This window comes from Megascapheus bottae, chromosome 3 (genome assembly GCF_031878675.1).
Source record: "Megascapheus bottae isolate mThoBot1 chromosome 3, mThoBot2.hap1, whole genome shotgun sequence".
NCBI lineage: Eukaryota > Metazoa > Chordata > Mammalia > Rodentia > Geomyidae > Megascapheus > Megascapheus bottae.
Genome location: NC_143511.1, coordinates 24,671,970 through 24,689,291, shown reverse-complemented (window position 1 = coordinate 24,689,291; position 17,322 = coordinate 24,671,970). Strand labels below are relative to the sequence as shown.

Sequence of the window (17,322 nt, the reverse complement as noted above, 5' to 3'; positions counted from 1 at the left end):
TATATATACACAATGGAATTCTACGTAGCCAAAAGACAAGACAAAATAATGGTAGTTGCAGGGAAGTGGATGAAGCTAGAGCGAATCACATTGATGGAGACAAGTCGAGACCAAAGGAACAAAAGGTGCATAGTATCCTTAATATGTGGCTATTAGATCTAAACAGTACAAGAGCAAGGACTCAAAAGTTGCATACCCAATGCTATGGATATGGTACTGGAAATATAAACACAACTACATAGATATAAAAACTTATGACTCTATAGACATAATGTTTATTACATAGATTATTATGTATCTATGACATACAAGCCCTCAGCCTAATTTTGATTATGTTCTAAAATCTAAGTGCCAGTGATTGTATATAGATTCCCTTCTTGAATACTTGTTAAACACATCATTTGAAATATGATGTAAAAATCAATGTTAATAATTTAATAAAAAATATCATAATACTTTTCTGAATATTTTAGTTCCTGAAAATGCAAAAATGAGTAATTAAAAAACAAAACGGAACACAAGTGTCCTAGATTTCAGGAAGCTAACAGTTTTGCTGAAGAGGGGTCAGTGTCACTTTGCCATTCTACTACACAAAGTCTGTAAGGAGAATGGAGGCAGTGCTGGGTGAAAATCGATGCAATGACTAATATTTCAAAATATGCATATTGATGAGGCTAACCTGAAATCTCACTCATTATTAGGACAACTACACACTAGTACTTTCTAGTGTTCACAGAGAAATGCAGCTAAATTTAGTTTTAAAACCCAGTGTATGATACTGTTCTCTAACATCTAATAACTACTTACAATACTTTAAAAATTTTTATAATAAAATAATCCTAGCTTCTGAGTATAGTCTTTTTTGGGAGAGTTTTTGCTGTTGTTCTGCTTTTTAAACTTAATTCCACTGTAAAAGCTGTCATGTTCACTAGTTGTACTGGGAATAAAATGTCCAAGTACTAATTTGGTATCTAAATTACAGGACAAAGCCATCTGTACCATTAAAACAAAAAAACAAAAAAGCATTATTTTGGTTGGCTATTCCTATTCTAAGAGACACTCAAGAAACAAAAATGTCTTAGAGATAAGTAGATGTTAAATAAATACTTCCTAAAAGGCTAATTATCCTTCTACTTCAGTGAGATTTAAATAGTTTTCAAAGGCTACAACTTCTCACCCTAACAAAAAAAGTTACCTCTGATTTTCTTCTACTATATAGTGTACGGAAACAGCATGGATCATCCATTTGTCACTCTGGATCTGTCACTCTGGGCACTACAGACCTCAGTTTTCTCAGCTGTAAGATAGTGGGACTACATTATCTCTGATAAAGGAAAGCTTCATCCAGATTTCCAACTTTATGATAGAGAGAAACTTGCCAGCTATTTGCATGTAGGGGGAATAAAAAGTTATAAACAATATAAAGCTTTGGAAGGTGGGTGTGAAAATAAAACAAGTGGGTAGAGAAACACAAAACTCAGTCACATGTCTAAAACTGTAATTGTATATTTTACCACTGACAGTCCATGTGAAACTGAAACACAGGCCTAATAATAATAAATCTCCTGCTCATTAAAAAACAAATAATTCAATGTGGAGAATGTGGTATATTATGAAATGCTAGGCAAAGATGAACAAATGCATTATCATTTATTCTTTTTTTGTTGTTTTTTTTTTTTTTTTTTTTTTTTGGTGGAGACAGGATTTGAACTCTGAGTCCGGGCATTGCCCCTGAGCTCTTCAGCTCAAGGCTACTACCCTAACCCTTGAGCCCCAGGACCACTTCTGAACTACTGGTAGTTAACTGCAGATAAGAGTCTCACCGACTTTAGTACTTCAGTGCCTGGGCTGTCTTGGAACTGTGATTCTCAAACATCAGCCTCCTGAGTAGCGGGCCAGTGCCCCCCACTTTCCTTGTCATTTATTTTTTAAGAGCCTGAGACATGTTAGTAAAGCTCCTTGACTAAAAGGTAAAGGGAAGTAGAGGTAAAAAATTTTAAGCCTTTGTTATCTGAGTCTAAAGATGAGATGTTTTACTGCTTCCTAAACATTTAATCTTCATTTTGTACAAACAGGTGTGTCACTAAGCTTCCAAGTACATATCTGTGAGATCTCCAGGAGAGTCCTATAGATCAGTCTATTTTGTGTTTGTGTGGCAGTCTCGTGGCTTGAACTCAAGGCCTGGGCCAATGTTCTACAACTTGAGCCACTTTTGGTTCTTGGGTGGTTAACTAGAGATAAGAATCTCATGGCTTACAACCTCTATCTTCAAATCTTGGACTCCTTGAGTAGCTGGATTACAGACATGAGCTCATGGTGCCCCACTACAGTCCACTGTTTTTTGTTTTTTCAGACCATTAAAGTAGCATGCAAGAATCATTTAAAAACTGCAAGGAATCCAATTCTCTTCTGCCATTTTATAGGATGAGGCAACTGAAGTCTAATGATGTTAGCATGTTATCTAAGGTTATTTGATTAGTAGCTAAGAATCTAGAACCTCTAAATAGTTAATCCCAAACTTCAGACACTAGAATGAAAATCGTAACAGTATTTAGACCAATTCCTTCTAAATTTCTGGCACCTTACATTCAAATTTCATACTCAGGGAAAAATTACACTATTGAAGTCTGGGTACATATCACCCTCCATCCCCCAAGTATCTTATAAAGTGGGTGATCACATTGGAGATGATCCTTTTGTTTGTTCTTTGCAAAACTCACAATTATTATTTTCCTACATAACTAAATGGTATTTTAATGAATATAAATGTTACTAAATATTTCTTCACAAAACAGACTTGTAAAAAAAATTAATGACCCTTTTATCACCATTAAATTTCATTGTTTTACATGTACGTTTCCAGCCCTTTGGATTCCTGGTATTTACCAAGATGCTCAAGTAATTGCTATCTGCATTGTCAAAGGCACAGAATTTTTAAAGACGAGGAAGAGAGCAAGTTCTATTACTCAGAAGGAGATAGATAACAAAGTATTCATGTTTTAGGTTATCTTCAAAAGGCACTCTAAAGACATGCAACAAGGAATGAATAAGCATGTTTTTTAAAGAGAATACACAGCAAAATGCAGTTCTGAGTCCCTCACTTTTTAATGAAGATCCATTGGAGTTTGGAGTTCATATAATATAAAGACCTTTTTCCGTATGTCTAGCTAGCTTTTCTTGGTTGTGCCTTGTGGAAACACCAATCATCAAGAGTAAATCTACTTTCTATTCATAAAATTATCATCAATCATCCTTTTAAGAGAGGTAAATGTCCCAAATACCGAAACCTGACATGATATGTAAAGTCAATGAGAAAAAAATACAACAGTCCAAGGATCACAAACTAGTCAGATATCTTTAATAGTTGTTGCTAGCTTACCCCCCTCACATCAAAACTCTCTAGAATGATTAAAAAAGAAAGAGAAATGATAGTAAAATATCTAAAGGAATTAGCTTATTAGAGTTCAATGACCTAATAGGCTTTCTCATTAATTTTAAAGATAACTTTATATACCATCAAAATTACATTACTGACCTTCAAGAACAGCTACAGAAATCTTATTTTTTAGATGCTATCTTGTTAGTTTAATATACATTATTTCATTTATTCTGCACAATAGGCTTCTACAGAAAAAAAAAATGACCTCTTTTAGAAATGAGGTCTAGGTCTATTCAGCTAGTAAATAAAAGGTCAAGATTCTACTTCTAGACTCAAATTCTAAATCCAAATTTTTACCACTATATATCTATTTAAATAAATATCAAGTAAAAGAAAATTATTAGACTTTCTGATTTCCTATTCCTCAGTTCAATCTGAAGACAACCTAAAACTGTCTTCCATTACTTCCCTCCTACGCAAAAATTTCCACTGGGCCCTTATACTACTTAAAAAGCATATTTTCTGTCATGCCTAGTGGCTCACGCCTGTAATCCTAGCTACTCAGGAGGCTGACATCTGAGGATCACAAAGTCAGCCCAAAGCCAGCCCAGGCACTAAAGTCTGTGAAGACTCTTAGCTCCAATTAACCACCAGAAAACTGAAGTGGCACTGTGGCTCAGGGTAGGTAGGGTGGTGGCCTTGAGCTGAAGAGCTCAGGGACAATACCAAGGCCCAGAGTTCAAATCCCAGGACTGACAAAAAAAAAAAAAAGGTGTACCTTCCTTAAACCAACTCTTTTTCACATGATTTCAATCTAAATGCTATTTCCTCAGAAATAGCATCTAATCTAATAAGGTTTCCCTGTTAATATTCTTTCAGGATACCCTTTTTACCCTTTCTACTTCTGCATAACCTGTATGATTTGTTTAAAGTTCCACTCAGGATGGGGACCAGGAGCCACTCAACTACAGGTGTTCTTTTGCTGAAATGTATAAATGGGGTTAAAGAAAGTAAGCCAGTCACAGACTTCTACAACTGGTCCCAGAGAGTATCTCCTCAATCACATTTCACTACTTTGGGTGGACTGACTGCTTCTAGTGGAGGTCTCTGTCTCCTAGACACTGTAAATCCCAGGCATCAGTGTGTAGCTTAAAACCCACTGCCCCAAACACATCCAGCTTCCCTAATACTTCTAATAGACTCACTTACATGTCATACTACTAATATAACCTTGACTATAAACTGAATTACAGGGTTAATTTATTGCTTATGCACGCACAGATCTTGGTCTCCATTTTAGACCCACACCATGACAAACAGTAATCACTGGACACAGGACACCTTTATGTACAAATTAGAATTAAATTTAAAATAGCTTTATGTGGCTTTTCCAACAGATATAGAATAATTCTATCAAGGAAATTTCTGTATCTTCCATTCAAAAATTGGATTAGGTACTTCTTCCTGTCCCATATAGTGAAACTGGTATTTCAGTTGATGAGACAGCCAAAGCAATAACAATGTGCCCTATTTAATATGACCTTGATTACACTACAGTTAGTTGTTTTCCACATTAACACAAGGTCTAAATTTTATGTTAACACCTGACCCTAGTCCAAGCCTTCAGTTGTAGAGAATCCATTACAATTCTTATGAGTCACTCATACAAACATTTGTATGGTACAAGAAAGTACTTCGCATTTATCTCTCATTCGATCAACATATTACTGGCAAATGACTTGTTACTTAGCAGTAACAAGTACCATTGTGATTTTCCTGTGCTAATTAGCCTTACAAGACCAAGAGCAATCTAAAGCTGAGAGAGGAAATCTATTCACCTCTACAGTAACAAAATCTGTATCTTGCTCAGGGCATTATTTACTGGTTTGGGCTAGATATTCTACAGACAGTCAATATACTCAAGGGAGTAGATGTTAGCAAAAAAAAAAATCAGTTGGTCTTGTATTGGGAAAGAATGGAAAACAAGATCATATAGGATGAGACTATATGAAAGGATCTCTAGGCTTTGGAAGCAAGAGCTGTATCTTGTGTGACTGTTCTTCTTAATATACTACGTTATTTCTTTTTTTTTGTCCTTTGGTTAATCTCATATTGTTACAGTATCTGACTTTGTGACCTGGTATATTGTATATATGTTTGTTTATTTGAAATAGGAAAGGGAAGAGGTGAAAACAAGATGATTGGGAGGGGGTGGAGGAAGAGAAGTGGGGACAAAACCACAAGAAGGGGTATCAATGTGTGGGAAGTAATGCACCTACTACCTGGCAAATGTAACTGTAACCCCTCTATATATTACAATAATTAATGAAAATCTTTTATAATACTGTAATTAGATTCCAAGTATAAAGGTAAACACGCATCATTTAAAAAAAAACTAGGAATGTAGCCTTTTTTTTTTGAGAATATGTGACATGTTTTGGACTGTCATTACATATTAGTTCAAATGCACTGTCAACTCAACTTTTTAATCTTGACTGACCCAAATGTCATAAATTAAGTGTTCACAAGGAGCATATTAATGAGATTTCACAGTAAAAGTATGAGGAAGGGAGGGACATTAAAGTCTTATGAGTTTTTGGTAAATGTGGTCCAGAACTGGAACACATTCCACACTGTACTGTGTCAACCCGTCAAACCAATTAACACCCAGTCTCAATTTATTGAAATATAAAATAATGACTTTCCATCTACCTTAATCAATGAGGTGGATACTGAATTGGACTTCTAGACTGTTATAATTCCTGCTAGAAAAATTGCAGCCATCATGAGAAAACAAGTTGATTTGCTCAACTTATTTTTTTTTTCTTTTCTAAAGAATGTCTCTTATTTGTTCTGAAGCTCCCACTCTCAAAAAAAGTCTTGAAAGACTGATACACGAGGCATCAAAGCATTCTTTAAAAGGCTCAGCAACCACTATGGCTACTGCCAGGAAATCATTCCAAAGGGGCTCCTTCTGTAAAAGGCAGCAGTCAGGATGGGGACAGGAAGTAGCACTGTCAGAGGTGGCAGGTGTGTTTTGAGTCCCAGCAGTGTTTTGTTTTTAATGAGGCACAGTCCCAAATCTCCAATTGTGTGGCACACAGGAGCAAGACATCTGAGGGCTTCTTAATTCTTTTATAACAGCATCACCTTGGAGGAGGCAAAAACCATCCCACTTTGCTAGAATGTAGTTTTGGCACATCTCCTTTAGGCAGAAAAGTGAACGGGACTGGAATGCTTAAAAAGAGCAATTCTGTGTGCCAGTTTCCAAGACAAAAGTTTTCAAATAGACCCTATAAACGAAGTGAAAAGAAAAGCAGAACTGGAACCCAGGTTTCCTGCCTTAGAAGTGGAGGGATGGGAGAGGAGCTACACTGTTGCTTTTTTTTTTTTTAATTATTTTGTATAATGTCACCTGGAACTCTTGCAATAGCTTCTTTCCTCTCTCTCTTTTTTTTAAAGCCCCATTCATTAAGTAAAGGGTAAAGTGTCAGAAAACCTACCATCTATAGGGCTTTTCTTCCTATCATACTCCCAAGCAAATGAGAAGGCAGGATGAGATATTTAAAGAAAAAAAAAAAAAGTGTGGGTCTGGCAAGTGTCCGGTTCCAGCCGAGCAGGGGTGAAATGTGTCCCCACGTCCCCAGGCCACTGTGAAATCAGCTTACCGGTACAACGTGTGGAGGTGGCACCCGATGCATCCAGACGCACCCCGCCCGCCCACCGGCAGACGCTACACTCCGGGGGGCCAACCCGGGCTCACCGTTCACCTTCAAGACGCGTCTCCCCGGAGTCACTTTCTCACCGGGTGGACAAGTTGGCGCGCGACCTCAAACTTCCTTCAGGATCCCCGCCCCCCCCCCCCCCCCCCGCCGAGGTCACTGCTCGGCGGCTGGGGCGCCCCGGTAACCGAAGAGGAGGGGGTCCCTCCCCTCCACATCCCCGCGAGGGCGCGGACAGTAGTCCGCCCCACCTGGCTCCCAGACTCGTCCCGGAGTCGGGCCGTGCGGGCCAGGCGGGACCCGGTCCGCCGGGTCACCCGAGGTCAACCCGACGCTCGGCCCCGGCCCCGCCTGCCCCGGAGACCGACAGGGGCGCGCGGACTCACATGTGTGGGTTCCTCCGGAAGGCGTTGGTGATGTCCTTCACCACCCTCTGCACCAGCACCGCCACCTCCTCGCTCGTCTCGGCCATGGTCGTGGCGGCCGCGGACGGAGGTTCGGGCGCGCCGCGGGGACCGACGAGCCGCCGGCGGGAGTTCCACGGGGGAGGGGGAGCGGCGGGGGGTGGGGAGGGGGTGGAGGAGAGGAGGGCGAGCGCGCGCACGTGCGTGCGTGCTTGCGTACGCTGATAGGTAGGGGCGCGTGGCCACCGGGGCCGCCGAGTACTTCCGGGTCAGGTCAGCCCCGCGGCGGCGGGCGGGTGGCTTGGCGTCTGATCCGTTCGGCTTCCCCCTGGGCTCATCTTCTTCCCGAGGCTCTAACCGTCTCCGCTTCGGAAGACTCTTCAGATGTGTTTGCAACGTTATCCCGGAGCCCAGACCGTTGGTTTAGTGTGTGTGTGTCTTGTCTGTCTGTCCGTCCGTCCTGGGACTTGAACTCTAGGCCTTTCCCATTCAGCCTCAGCCCCACTTGAGGCTGTTGATGGGAGATAAGAGTCTCACCGACTTTCTCAAACCGCGCTCCTCAGATCTCAGCCTCTTGAGTAGTTAAAATTACTTGCATGAGCCACCCACTCCTGGCTGGTTTAATTTTAATATCGAGCCCATTCCACCAGAGAGGCCAAAGTACTCCCCTTGAGCAGACACCCGCTTGGGCCTCCAGCTAAGACCCTGCTCTTACAGGCCCGTAACTGGGAGGAGAGGCCTTGCTCCACACCCAAGGGTCCCCAGGCCTTTGCAGAGCTTCCTGACTGGAGGCCCCTTGCCCCAGGGATGAGACTGACTTGCATCCTGGAGGCTGGAGTCCTTGTTTGACTCTTGGTGCCCTCCTTCGTACCTGCATGCTGATTTAGGGCCTCTGACATTTGAAAGCAGTCCTTTTAAAATAATTAGTTAAGTTGTAATGCATTCAAGAAAGGAAAAAAAAATGTTTTCTGGATCTAGGGAGTAAAGGGGAACTGGAATGTGTGTGTGCGCGCGCACATGTGTGCTTATGCTCGCATGCCTTCTTTACCAGTCCTGGGGCTTGAACTCAGGGTCTGGGCACTGCCCTTGGGCTTTCTCAGGGCAAGCACTTGAGCCACAGCACCACATCCGACATTTTCTCTGTATGTGGTACTGTGGAATTAAACCTAGGGCTTGTGCATGCTGGGCGAGCACTACCACTAGGCCACATCTATTGTTGTTTTTTTTTAATTGTTGTTTTTGGCTTATTTTATGAGTTTCCTACTTATTTTACATAACATTTAGTAACTGCTGTGCCCATTTTGAAGTAAATCAAAATCAAGTCCCTAATGCAGTTTCCTTGTGATATCTATTTATCCTTGTACAAATCATTAGAAGCATGTGAAATGTGGTCTATGTGAACAAACCACTACTAGATTTAAAATCAATCTAGAAACAACTACATGCACCCACTGGTTGATAGTTCCAGTGTGTATGCCTTGAAGGATGTTAGTAGCCTTGTTTCTTAAAAGTGAAACCTTGGGCTGGGAGTTTGGCCTAGTGGTAGAGTGTTTGCCTAGCATGCATGAATACCTGGGTTCGATTCCTTGGTACCACATACATAGAAAAAAGCCAGAAATGGTGCTGAGGCTCAAGTGGTAGAGCTCTAACCTTGAGAAAGTCCAAGGACAGTGCTCAGACCCTGAGCTCAAGCCCCTGGACTGGCAAAAAAAAAAAAAAAAAAAGTGAAACCTTATCTTTTGTGTGGGGGGATGGAGGGATGGGGGGGATGGGGAGTCATGGGGCATGAACTTGCCCTGGTTGCTATCCCTGAGCTCTTTAGCTCAAGGCTACCAACATACCCTTGAGCCAAGCCCCACTTCCCATTTTCTAGAGGTTAATTGGAGATAAGGGTCTCAGGTTCTTTTGTGCCCAGGCTGGCTTTGAACCTTGATCTTCAGATCTCAGCCTCCTGAGTAGCTAAGATTACAGGCATGAGCTACCACACCTGGCAAATCTTATCTTATGGCAAGTTGTGCCATAAAGTAGTAAAAGGAGTAAGATGTGTATTTAAACTTCAAGTTCAATGGCAACTTCAGATTGATCATGATTACAGTTCTCCAGTGGTTTGAATTTGCTGAGTAAGTCTTCTTAATCCAAGCCTTGCATCCTGTCCTAGTAGCAGTGGGAAAGAAATCCTGATTTCTGGGAGCAAAGCTTAGCAATGCAAAGTTTTTCCCAAGGGGCTTATTTGTATCTTAAAATTTCACTTTCATCTATTTGTGTTTAATAGGAGAAAGACATATTTGGCCTGAAAATCTCTGAATAAAGTTAGTGTACTAGAAACTAATTTCTCTGTGTGTCCAGCATACCCCACCCCAACAACATTTTACACTCATTTGAAAACTGTGAATTATATGTCTCCAGATCCTACGTTTCAGCTCAAGTTTACAGATGAAAACAAGTCTAAAGAGGTTAAAAATGAACATTTTAGAACTCTTAATAATGACAAGAATAGGGCATGCTATACATGAGTGTTCTAACACTTGGACATATACGGAAAGAAATATAAGCAGACAGTTGAGATACCTGTACACTTATGTTTATTGCAGAAGCTTTTCATTTTGCCTGTCCTGGGTCTTGAACTCAGAGCCTGGACACTGTCCTTACGCTTTTTCAAGGCCTAATGCTCTACCACTTGAGTCACAGCACCACTTCCAGCTTTTTTCTGTGTATGTGGTACAAACCCAGGGCTTTGTGCATGCTAGGCAATCACTCTACCACTAGGCCACACTCCCAGCTTGAGAAGCTTTTCTAATATCAATTATGAATGGTCTGAGAAGAAATCAGGAAAACAATCCTAATCATAATAGACTTTAAAAATGCATACATTTAACTAAGAAATGAAAGGCTCTACAACAAACCTAAAACCATGAAGAAATTAAAGACAATAGAAGATGGAAAGATGGCTCGTGTTCATGGATTGGCAAAATTAATGTGAAAATTACTAGAATACCAAAAACAGCTTACAGATTCAGTACATTCCCCATCAAAGTTCCAATGGCATTATTCACAGGAATAGGAGATCCTAAAATTGATCTGAAAGTATAAAAAACCCCACATAACCAAAATGATCTGAAAAAAAGGGCAAAACTGGTGGTATCATAATATAGGACTTCAAGTTATACTATAGAGAAACAGCACAACATAATATTGACAGAAAAAGTAGACATAAACCCCAAAAGAACAGATGATACACAGGTAAAACCACATACAGGTAAGACCACATGGTTACAATCAATTGATTTTTCACAAAGGTGCCAAACATGTATGTTTGAGAAAAGGGAGCTCTTGAACAAATAGTGCTGAAAATTCTGAATATTCACATGCATAAGACTGAAATGAGACACCTGTTTCTTAGCCTATTCAAAAATCAATTAAAAACCGATCACAGATCTTAATGTAAGAACCAAAACTTTCTACTACAGAAAGTCATACAGATTAAATAATGACTTTCTGACTAGGGCTTTGCTGAGGACACAAGACTTGATGAAGGAGATTATGTCAAAAAGCTATGCTTCTTGAAAGAAACCAGAGTGAAAATACAAGCTACATTATGAAAAAAAAATCTTGCTAAGCTATACATCAAAACAAGGGATTAATACCCACAATATATAAAGAGATTTAAAAAAATGAAATACCAGGGGCTGGGAGTTTGACCTACTGGTAACAGTGCTTGCCTGGCATGCACAAAGACCTTGGTACTACATACATAGAAAAAGCTGGAAATTGTGCTGTGGCTCAAGTGGCAGAGTGCTAGCCTTGAGAAAAGCTTAAGGACAGTGCTCAGGCCCTCAGTTCAAGCCCCACGACTAGCAAAAAAAAAATGCCAAGAGAACACATAATGCAATTAATAAATGGACAACCAACATATTTTAAGGATGAAATGCAACTGACCAATATATGAAGAAATGTTCAACATTATTAGTCATAATGAGATGGGATCATTTTGCAAACATCACTGAGATTCTATCTCCAGATAGAAGGGCAATATTAAGTGGATAAATGACAACAAATATTGGTAAAGATGACATCAGGAAAGGAACTTTTATAACCTGTTGATGAAAATGCATGTTAGTGCAGCAACTATAAGAATCAAAAAAAGTCCTCAGGGGGCTGGGAGTTTGGCCTAGTGATAGAGTGCTTGTCTAGCATGCACAAAGATCTGGGTTCAATCCTTGGCACCACATACATTGAAAGAATCCAGAATTGGTGCTGAGGCTCAAGTGGTAGAGCTGTAGCCTTGAGAAAACACTAAAAATAGAACTATCATATCGTCCTGACAGCTGGGCAGGAAATACTACATTCCCTTCACCATTAATAGTAAATATTAATGGTCTCATTTGCCAATCAAAAGACATAGAAAGGTGGGTTGGATCAAAAATCAAGATCTGATTATGTTTTAAAAGATATTTTACTGACAAACACATTGGTTTACAGTGACAAGATGGAAAAAGTTTCCTCTTCAAGGGAAATTGAAGAGAAGCTCTACTCATATTTGACAAAATAGACTTCAAAATCATTCAGAAGAGACAAAGTTACTTCATATTAATAAAGGGAACAGGCATGTAGGTCGGGTGGCACCCTAGTTCATGTGATTACTGCTGTCTCATAGTCCTGAGGGCCCAGGAGTAAGCCCAGGACTGTTTCTGAGAGGGACAGTACTCATAAACTGAAGAAGAATGGCTTCTTCTGTAAATCCCTCAGGATATTTCCATGACACTTCTCTTTGCTGCTGTGAGAGTATTCCAATCTTCTATTTCAAGCACAGTTTGGTCTGCAAGTTATATGCCTTAAAACCAGATTGTATGCAAGTTTATATCAACTTCAGAGCCTCCAGCTGCTCTGGAATCCTTTCAGTGTGGATTACTCAGTAAGTGACTCAAAGAACATCTGATGACAGTATATGTCACCCCCAAAGAGGCTCATATGTTTCGCAGTGATCACATATGCAAAATAAAATAACCTTTACTTTGATAGAAATATCGTGCTTTGCCCCCATTTAGGATCTCTTTAAAATGTTAATGTGGCAATGTCTTGAAGGTTTAAATGACTTATCTTCCTTTCTCTTGTCTATGTATTTCTTGGCAAGACATCTAGAGTGTGTTAAGTCAAATACTTCAAAGAAATAAAGAACTAAACTTCTTCATTGCATATGTATAGGCTCCTGCATATGTTAAATATAATAAAAAGTCTAATTGAATACCTTTATATTATAGAATGTAAACTTGGATTTAGATAGAACACAGTCCTATGCAATTCTGTGTAGCTTATTTCTTGCCTTGCCATTATAGGCAAGGATGAAAATAAAGGTTGGAATGAATAATGAAGAACAGAATAATCAACATGAAGTAAAAATGTAAGAACGAAGCAGTAGAAGTCACCTAGGGATTTAGCCAGTAGCCTATTCAGAAGGAACTTAAGTCTGTAGTTTGGGTGTAAGGGCTGTTATTCCTTGGGGAATTGAACAAAAAAAAAGAAAAATGTTGTTCTTTTATTGTTAATAATAAGGATAATTAAGGATTGAGTTGTCTTAGTTCCCAAGGTCAAGCAAAGCATCAGGTACTTGCTCTTGGGCTTGTCCGCAAGCAAGTCATTCTGACTTTGGTCCCCAAGAATAATAGCCCCCACACCCAAGGTGGAGCATTCCATTGTGGGCCTAGTCCAGGGCCTCCAAGAGACCATTACCCTTTTGCTTCCTTGTTAAGCCCTATATAAACCTACCCCAAAATCCAGTCCCTAGCACAACCTCTGATCCTGCGGGAAAGTCTGTGCCCCTCAATATTCCTCAATAAACAGTCCTCACTTGTTGATGCGGGAGTCTGGCCTATTTCTTTTCCATTCTCCACCATAAGAAAACCATAATTCTTTCTTTCCTACATAGTGTTAAGAGTTCAAACTCAAGTTCTTGCACATGGTAGTTATTTCGCTAGCCCTCAGATTCATTATTGTGAAAAGGTATTGTTCTGCTGATGCATTTTATTCTCTAGTTTGATATTATTTTCACCACTTGGGTTTGTATTGAGAGTATAGGAAAACTTATGAAAATGTTACAAATAGCCATGTAAATCTTCTTAAAATCATTTTCATTAAACACACATAGACCATTAAGTATATCATTTGAAAGTGTTGAAATTTAGTATACTGGAGTATTTTGTAGTATATTTACATGGTGGGTTATAAGCTCTTACTACTATCTAATTCTGTAACATTCTTACTACTTCCCTGCCCCACTGAATGTGGTTTTGGAGTTCTTTTTATTTCTTTAAACTTTTTTTTTTTTGCCAGTCCTGGGGATTGAACTCAGGACCTGGGCGCTGTCCTTGGACATATTTTGCTCAAGGCTAGCACTCTGCCACTTGAGACACAGCACCACTTCTGGCTTTTACTGTGTATGTGGTACCCAGGAATCAAACCCAAGGCTCTGTGCTTGTTAGGTGAGCACTCTACCACTAGGCTATGCTCCTGGCCCCTAAACTCCTTTAACTCCCTTTTATCATGTCATATAACCTTTTGTTGAGAACTGAGCATGATGGGTTAATAGGAACTGTAGTAAATAGGTCTTGAGGTAAGAGCTTTAGATGTTAATCTGGCTGGAAGCTAGACTTTGTTTAATGTCTGCAGTAGTTGTAAGTGCTTGTCTTTTTTTTTCCTTCAACGACTACCTTTAGGTTTACCTAGGAGATCTGTTTCCATAGAATCTCTGTCTTATAATTCTTACGGCTGCAATCCTTTGGCATTATACCGGAGCCTTGTAGGTATAGTGGTGAGATGGTGCTTTCTCTGCTTTTAATGGAACATTTTGTATGTTTCCATTTGCTCCCTTATCTTGACATATTAGTTTGCCAAGGCTGTCATAACAAAATATCGCATACTGAGTGACTGAAATGACAGAAACTGATTTTTTCACATTTCTGAAGGCTTAGTGATCCACATCCAAGATATTGGCAGGGTTAGTTTCTTTGGGATGTTCCTTCTTACTTTCAGATGGCTGCATTGTTGCTGTTTCCCCACTTAAAAAATTATTTCTGTGTGTGAACATCCCTATTTTCTGTGTTCAGATTTTTTCTCATAAGGGTATCATTCATCTTGAAGTAGATCACATCTAATTCAATTGTGTTCACTTAGCTAGGTTTTGAAAGGCTGTCTCCAAAAGCAGTCGCATTCTATACTGGGAGCTAGGACATCAACACAAGAGATTTGGGAGTGGATACAATTTGCATTCATTCACACATCAGTTATACCTTTTTATTTTGGTGCCAGTCCTGGGGCTTGAACTCGGGGCCTGGGCACTGTCCCTGAGCTTTTGTGCTCAAGGATAGCACACTGCCATTTGAGCCACAGTTCCACTTCCAGCTTTTTGGTGTTTAATTGGAGACAAGAATAATTGGAGACAATAATTTCATGGAATTTCTTGCTAGGCTGGTTTTGAATGGGAGCCTCAGATCTTAGCCTCCTGAATAGATAGGAGTACATAAATATAAAAAAATTAATTTTAAAGAAAAAAATTTCACTAATAGATGTCTTTGTGTGAGCATCCATTTAGAGATAATCAAATCCCACTTCCAAATAACACTATCCTACTTCAAGGATAGTAAAAGTCTTTCAATCTCCTAACTCCACCCTGGTATCCTGAATAACATTACCAATATTAATTTCTCTTATCCATGAGTGATAATCACCGAATACAAAATTGCCATTACTGTAAGATTCAGCAAAGGAGTCTGCCAGAAAAGAGTTTTCAGTGGGGAGAGCAAACTGCCTGCCTTCATGACATCAGGCATGCAGAGAGAGAAAAGAGGAAAAGGAGGAACGTAGGGGTGAGTGGGATTATGTGGAGAAAAGCAGGAGGAGGAATCACAGTGAATTTGAAAGTGAGCACCTCTCATTGTCCAACAGAGATATGAGCAGGGTGATTTAGGAAGAGACCTCAGCAGATGAGGAAGTAACCATAGAGTCAGCTTTGCTGAGCCGCCCTTTGGGGCAGGTGATTTCTGGCAAGGATATATGTCATTTTTCTAGAAGACAAAGTAGGGGTGGGGGTCTGTACTTTCAGGCAGACCTAACAATTACTATTTTGAACAAACCTTTCTTTCAGCTAAGAACAATACAAGTTAAATATCTTCAACTTTCATATTTTCTTTTTTTGTGTAGACCTAAGCTCCTGATCTATGTAATTTTATTGCTCTCAGAAGAACTTCATTTAGTATGATAAATTTCATTAACTTCTATCTGTCTGAGAATCTCCTTTTGTCTTTGAGTTTTGAAGAATAATTTCACTGGTACAGCTTTTCCTCTTAGCTCTTTAAATATTTCATTCACTTTCTTGCCAAATGGCTCCTGAAGAGAAATACAATGTAATTCTAAAAGTAAGGTACCTTACACCTGGACTTCTTTCAAGATTTTTCTCTCTGCCTTGATTTTCTACAGTTGGAATATGAAATGGTTAGTTACAGATTTAAGGGTAATTATTCTGCTTGTGTCTCTTGATTTTCATGGGTCTACAGTTTTATGTCTATCCTCAGTTTGGAAAATCCTCAGCCATTCTTATGTCAAGCCTGTTCTGTCTTCTTTTTCTCATATTCTCATCATGCATAGGCTATATATTTTATAATCATAACATTTTAACATTTGAAATGCCCAAGAAATATTTTTTCTTAAGAATAAAGGAAAACCACCAGGCACCAGTAGTTCACACCTGTAATTCTAGATACTCAGTATCTGAGTATCTGAGGATTGCAGTTTTGCAGTTCCAAGGCAGCCAGGGTAGCAGTCTGACAGACTCTTATCTCCAATTATTCACAGAAAAAGCTGGAAATGGTACTGTGCCTCAAAGGGGTAGAACGCTAGCTTTGAGCAACAAACAAAAAAGGAAAACCAAGAGTTCGTTTGAGGAACCTCAAATTTCAGTTGATCACCATTTATTCATTCAACACATACTTTTTTTTTTTTCCCCCTGATCCTTTGGCTCAAACTCTGGGAATAGGCACTGCCCTGAGCTCCTTTTTGCTCAAAGCTAGGGCTCTATTATTTGAGACACAGCACCATTTCCAGCTTTTTCTGTGAATAATTGGAGATAAACGCTTCATAGACTTCTCTGCTGGAGCAGCTTCAAACTGCAATCCTCATATCTCAGCTTCCTGAGCAGTCGGGATTAAAGACATGAGTCTGCATCCAGTAGTACAGATGTTTTATTGAAATGCCAACTTCCAACTTCCGTTCTCTTGAATAGTTTTATTTCACAGGATGGTTTGTATGTATTACTTCCCTTGGGCATTTCTCAGCAGTGACAACTTCATCCCTTTAGTAATGAACTAGGAATTAATAATTCAATCTTTCATGGTTCATTTCCAGGACTTAATAAGAACCATTTGGAAGTAAAAGCATGGAGAAGGCTGCTTTTTCCATGGAAAGAAATGTAGAATTGATAGTATTTACTATTACTACATTTTGCTTTTGAGGGAGAAGTAACTTCATAGCCATAAAAAATCCTTCAAATAGTTAAAAAAAATAAATGAACATATAATCATTGTAGGTTACATGCAGTTTTATGATGAAGATATCCAGTGAAGTTTATGGTTTTTGTATGTGTGTTTGTGTGCCAGTATCAGGGCCTGAGCTCTGTCCTTGGGCTTTCTCAAGTTCTTCCACTTGAGCCACAGCACCATTTCCAGCTTTTTCTATGTATGTGGTACCAAGGAATTGAACCCGGGTTTTCGTGCATGCTAGGTAAGCACTCCACCTCTAAGCCAAACTTCTGACCCCAAGTTTGTTTAAT

At 39.5% G+C, this 17,322-nt stretch overlaps 1 protein-coding gene across 1 annotated transcript in view; it reads right to left on the bottom strand.

Moving 5' to 3' along the window:
* Positions 1 to 7,639, bottom strand: part of Ptar1 (protein prenyltransferase alpha subunit repeat containing 1) — a 34,004-nt gene extending 26,365 nt beyond the window's left edge. The window contains exon 1 of the mRNA XM_090329670.1: positions 7,488 to 7,639. Within this exon, the coding sequence (XP_090185796.1) occupies positions 7,488 to 7,573 (86 nt within the window). The 5' untranslated portion in view covers positions 7,574 to 7,639. The remainder of the gene's footprint in view (positions 1 to 7,487) is intronic.
* Between the last annotated feature and the right edge of the window lie 9,683 nt (positions 7,640 to 17,322).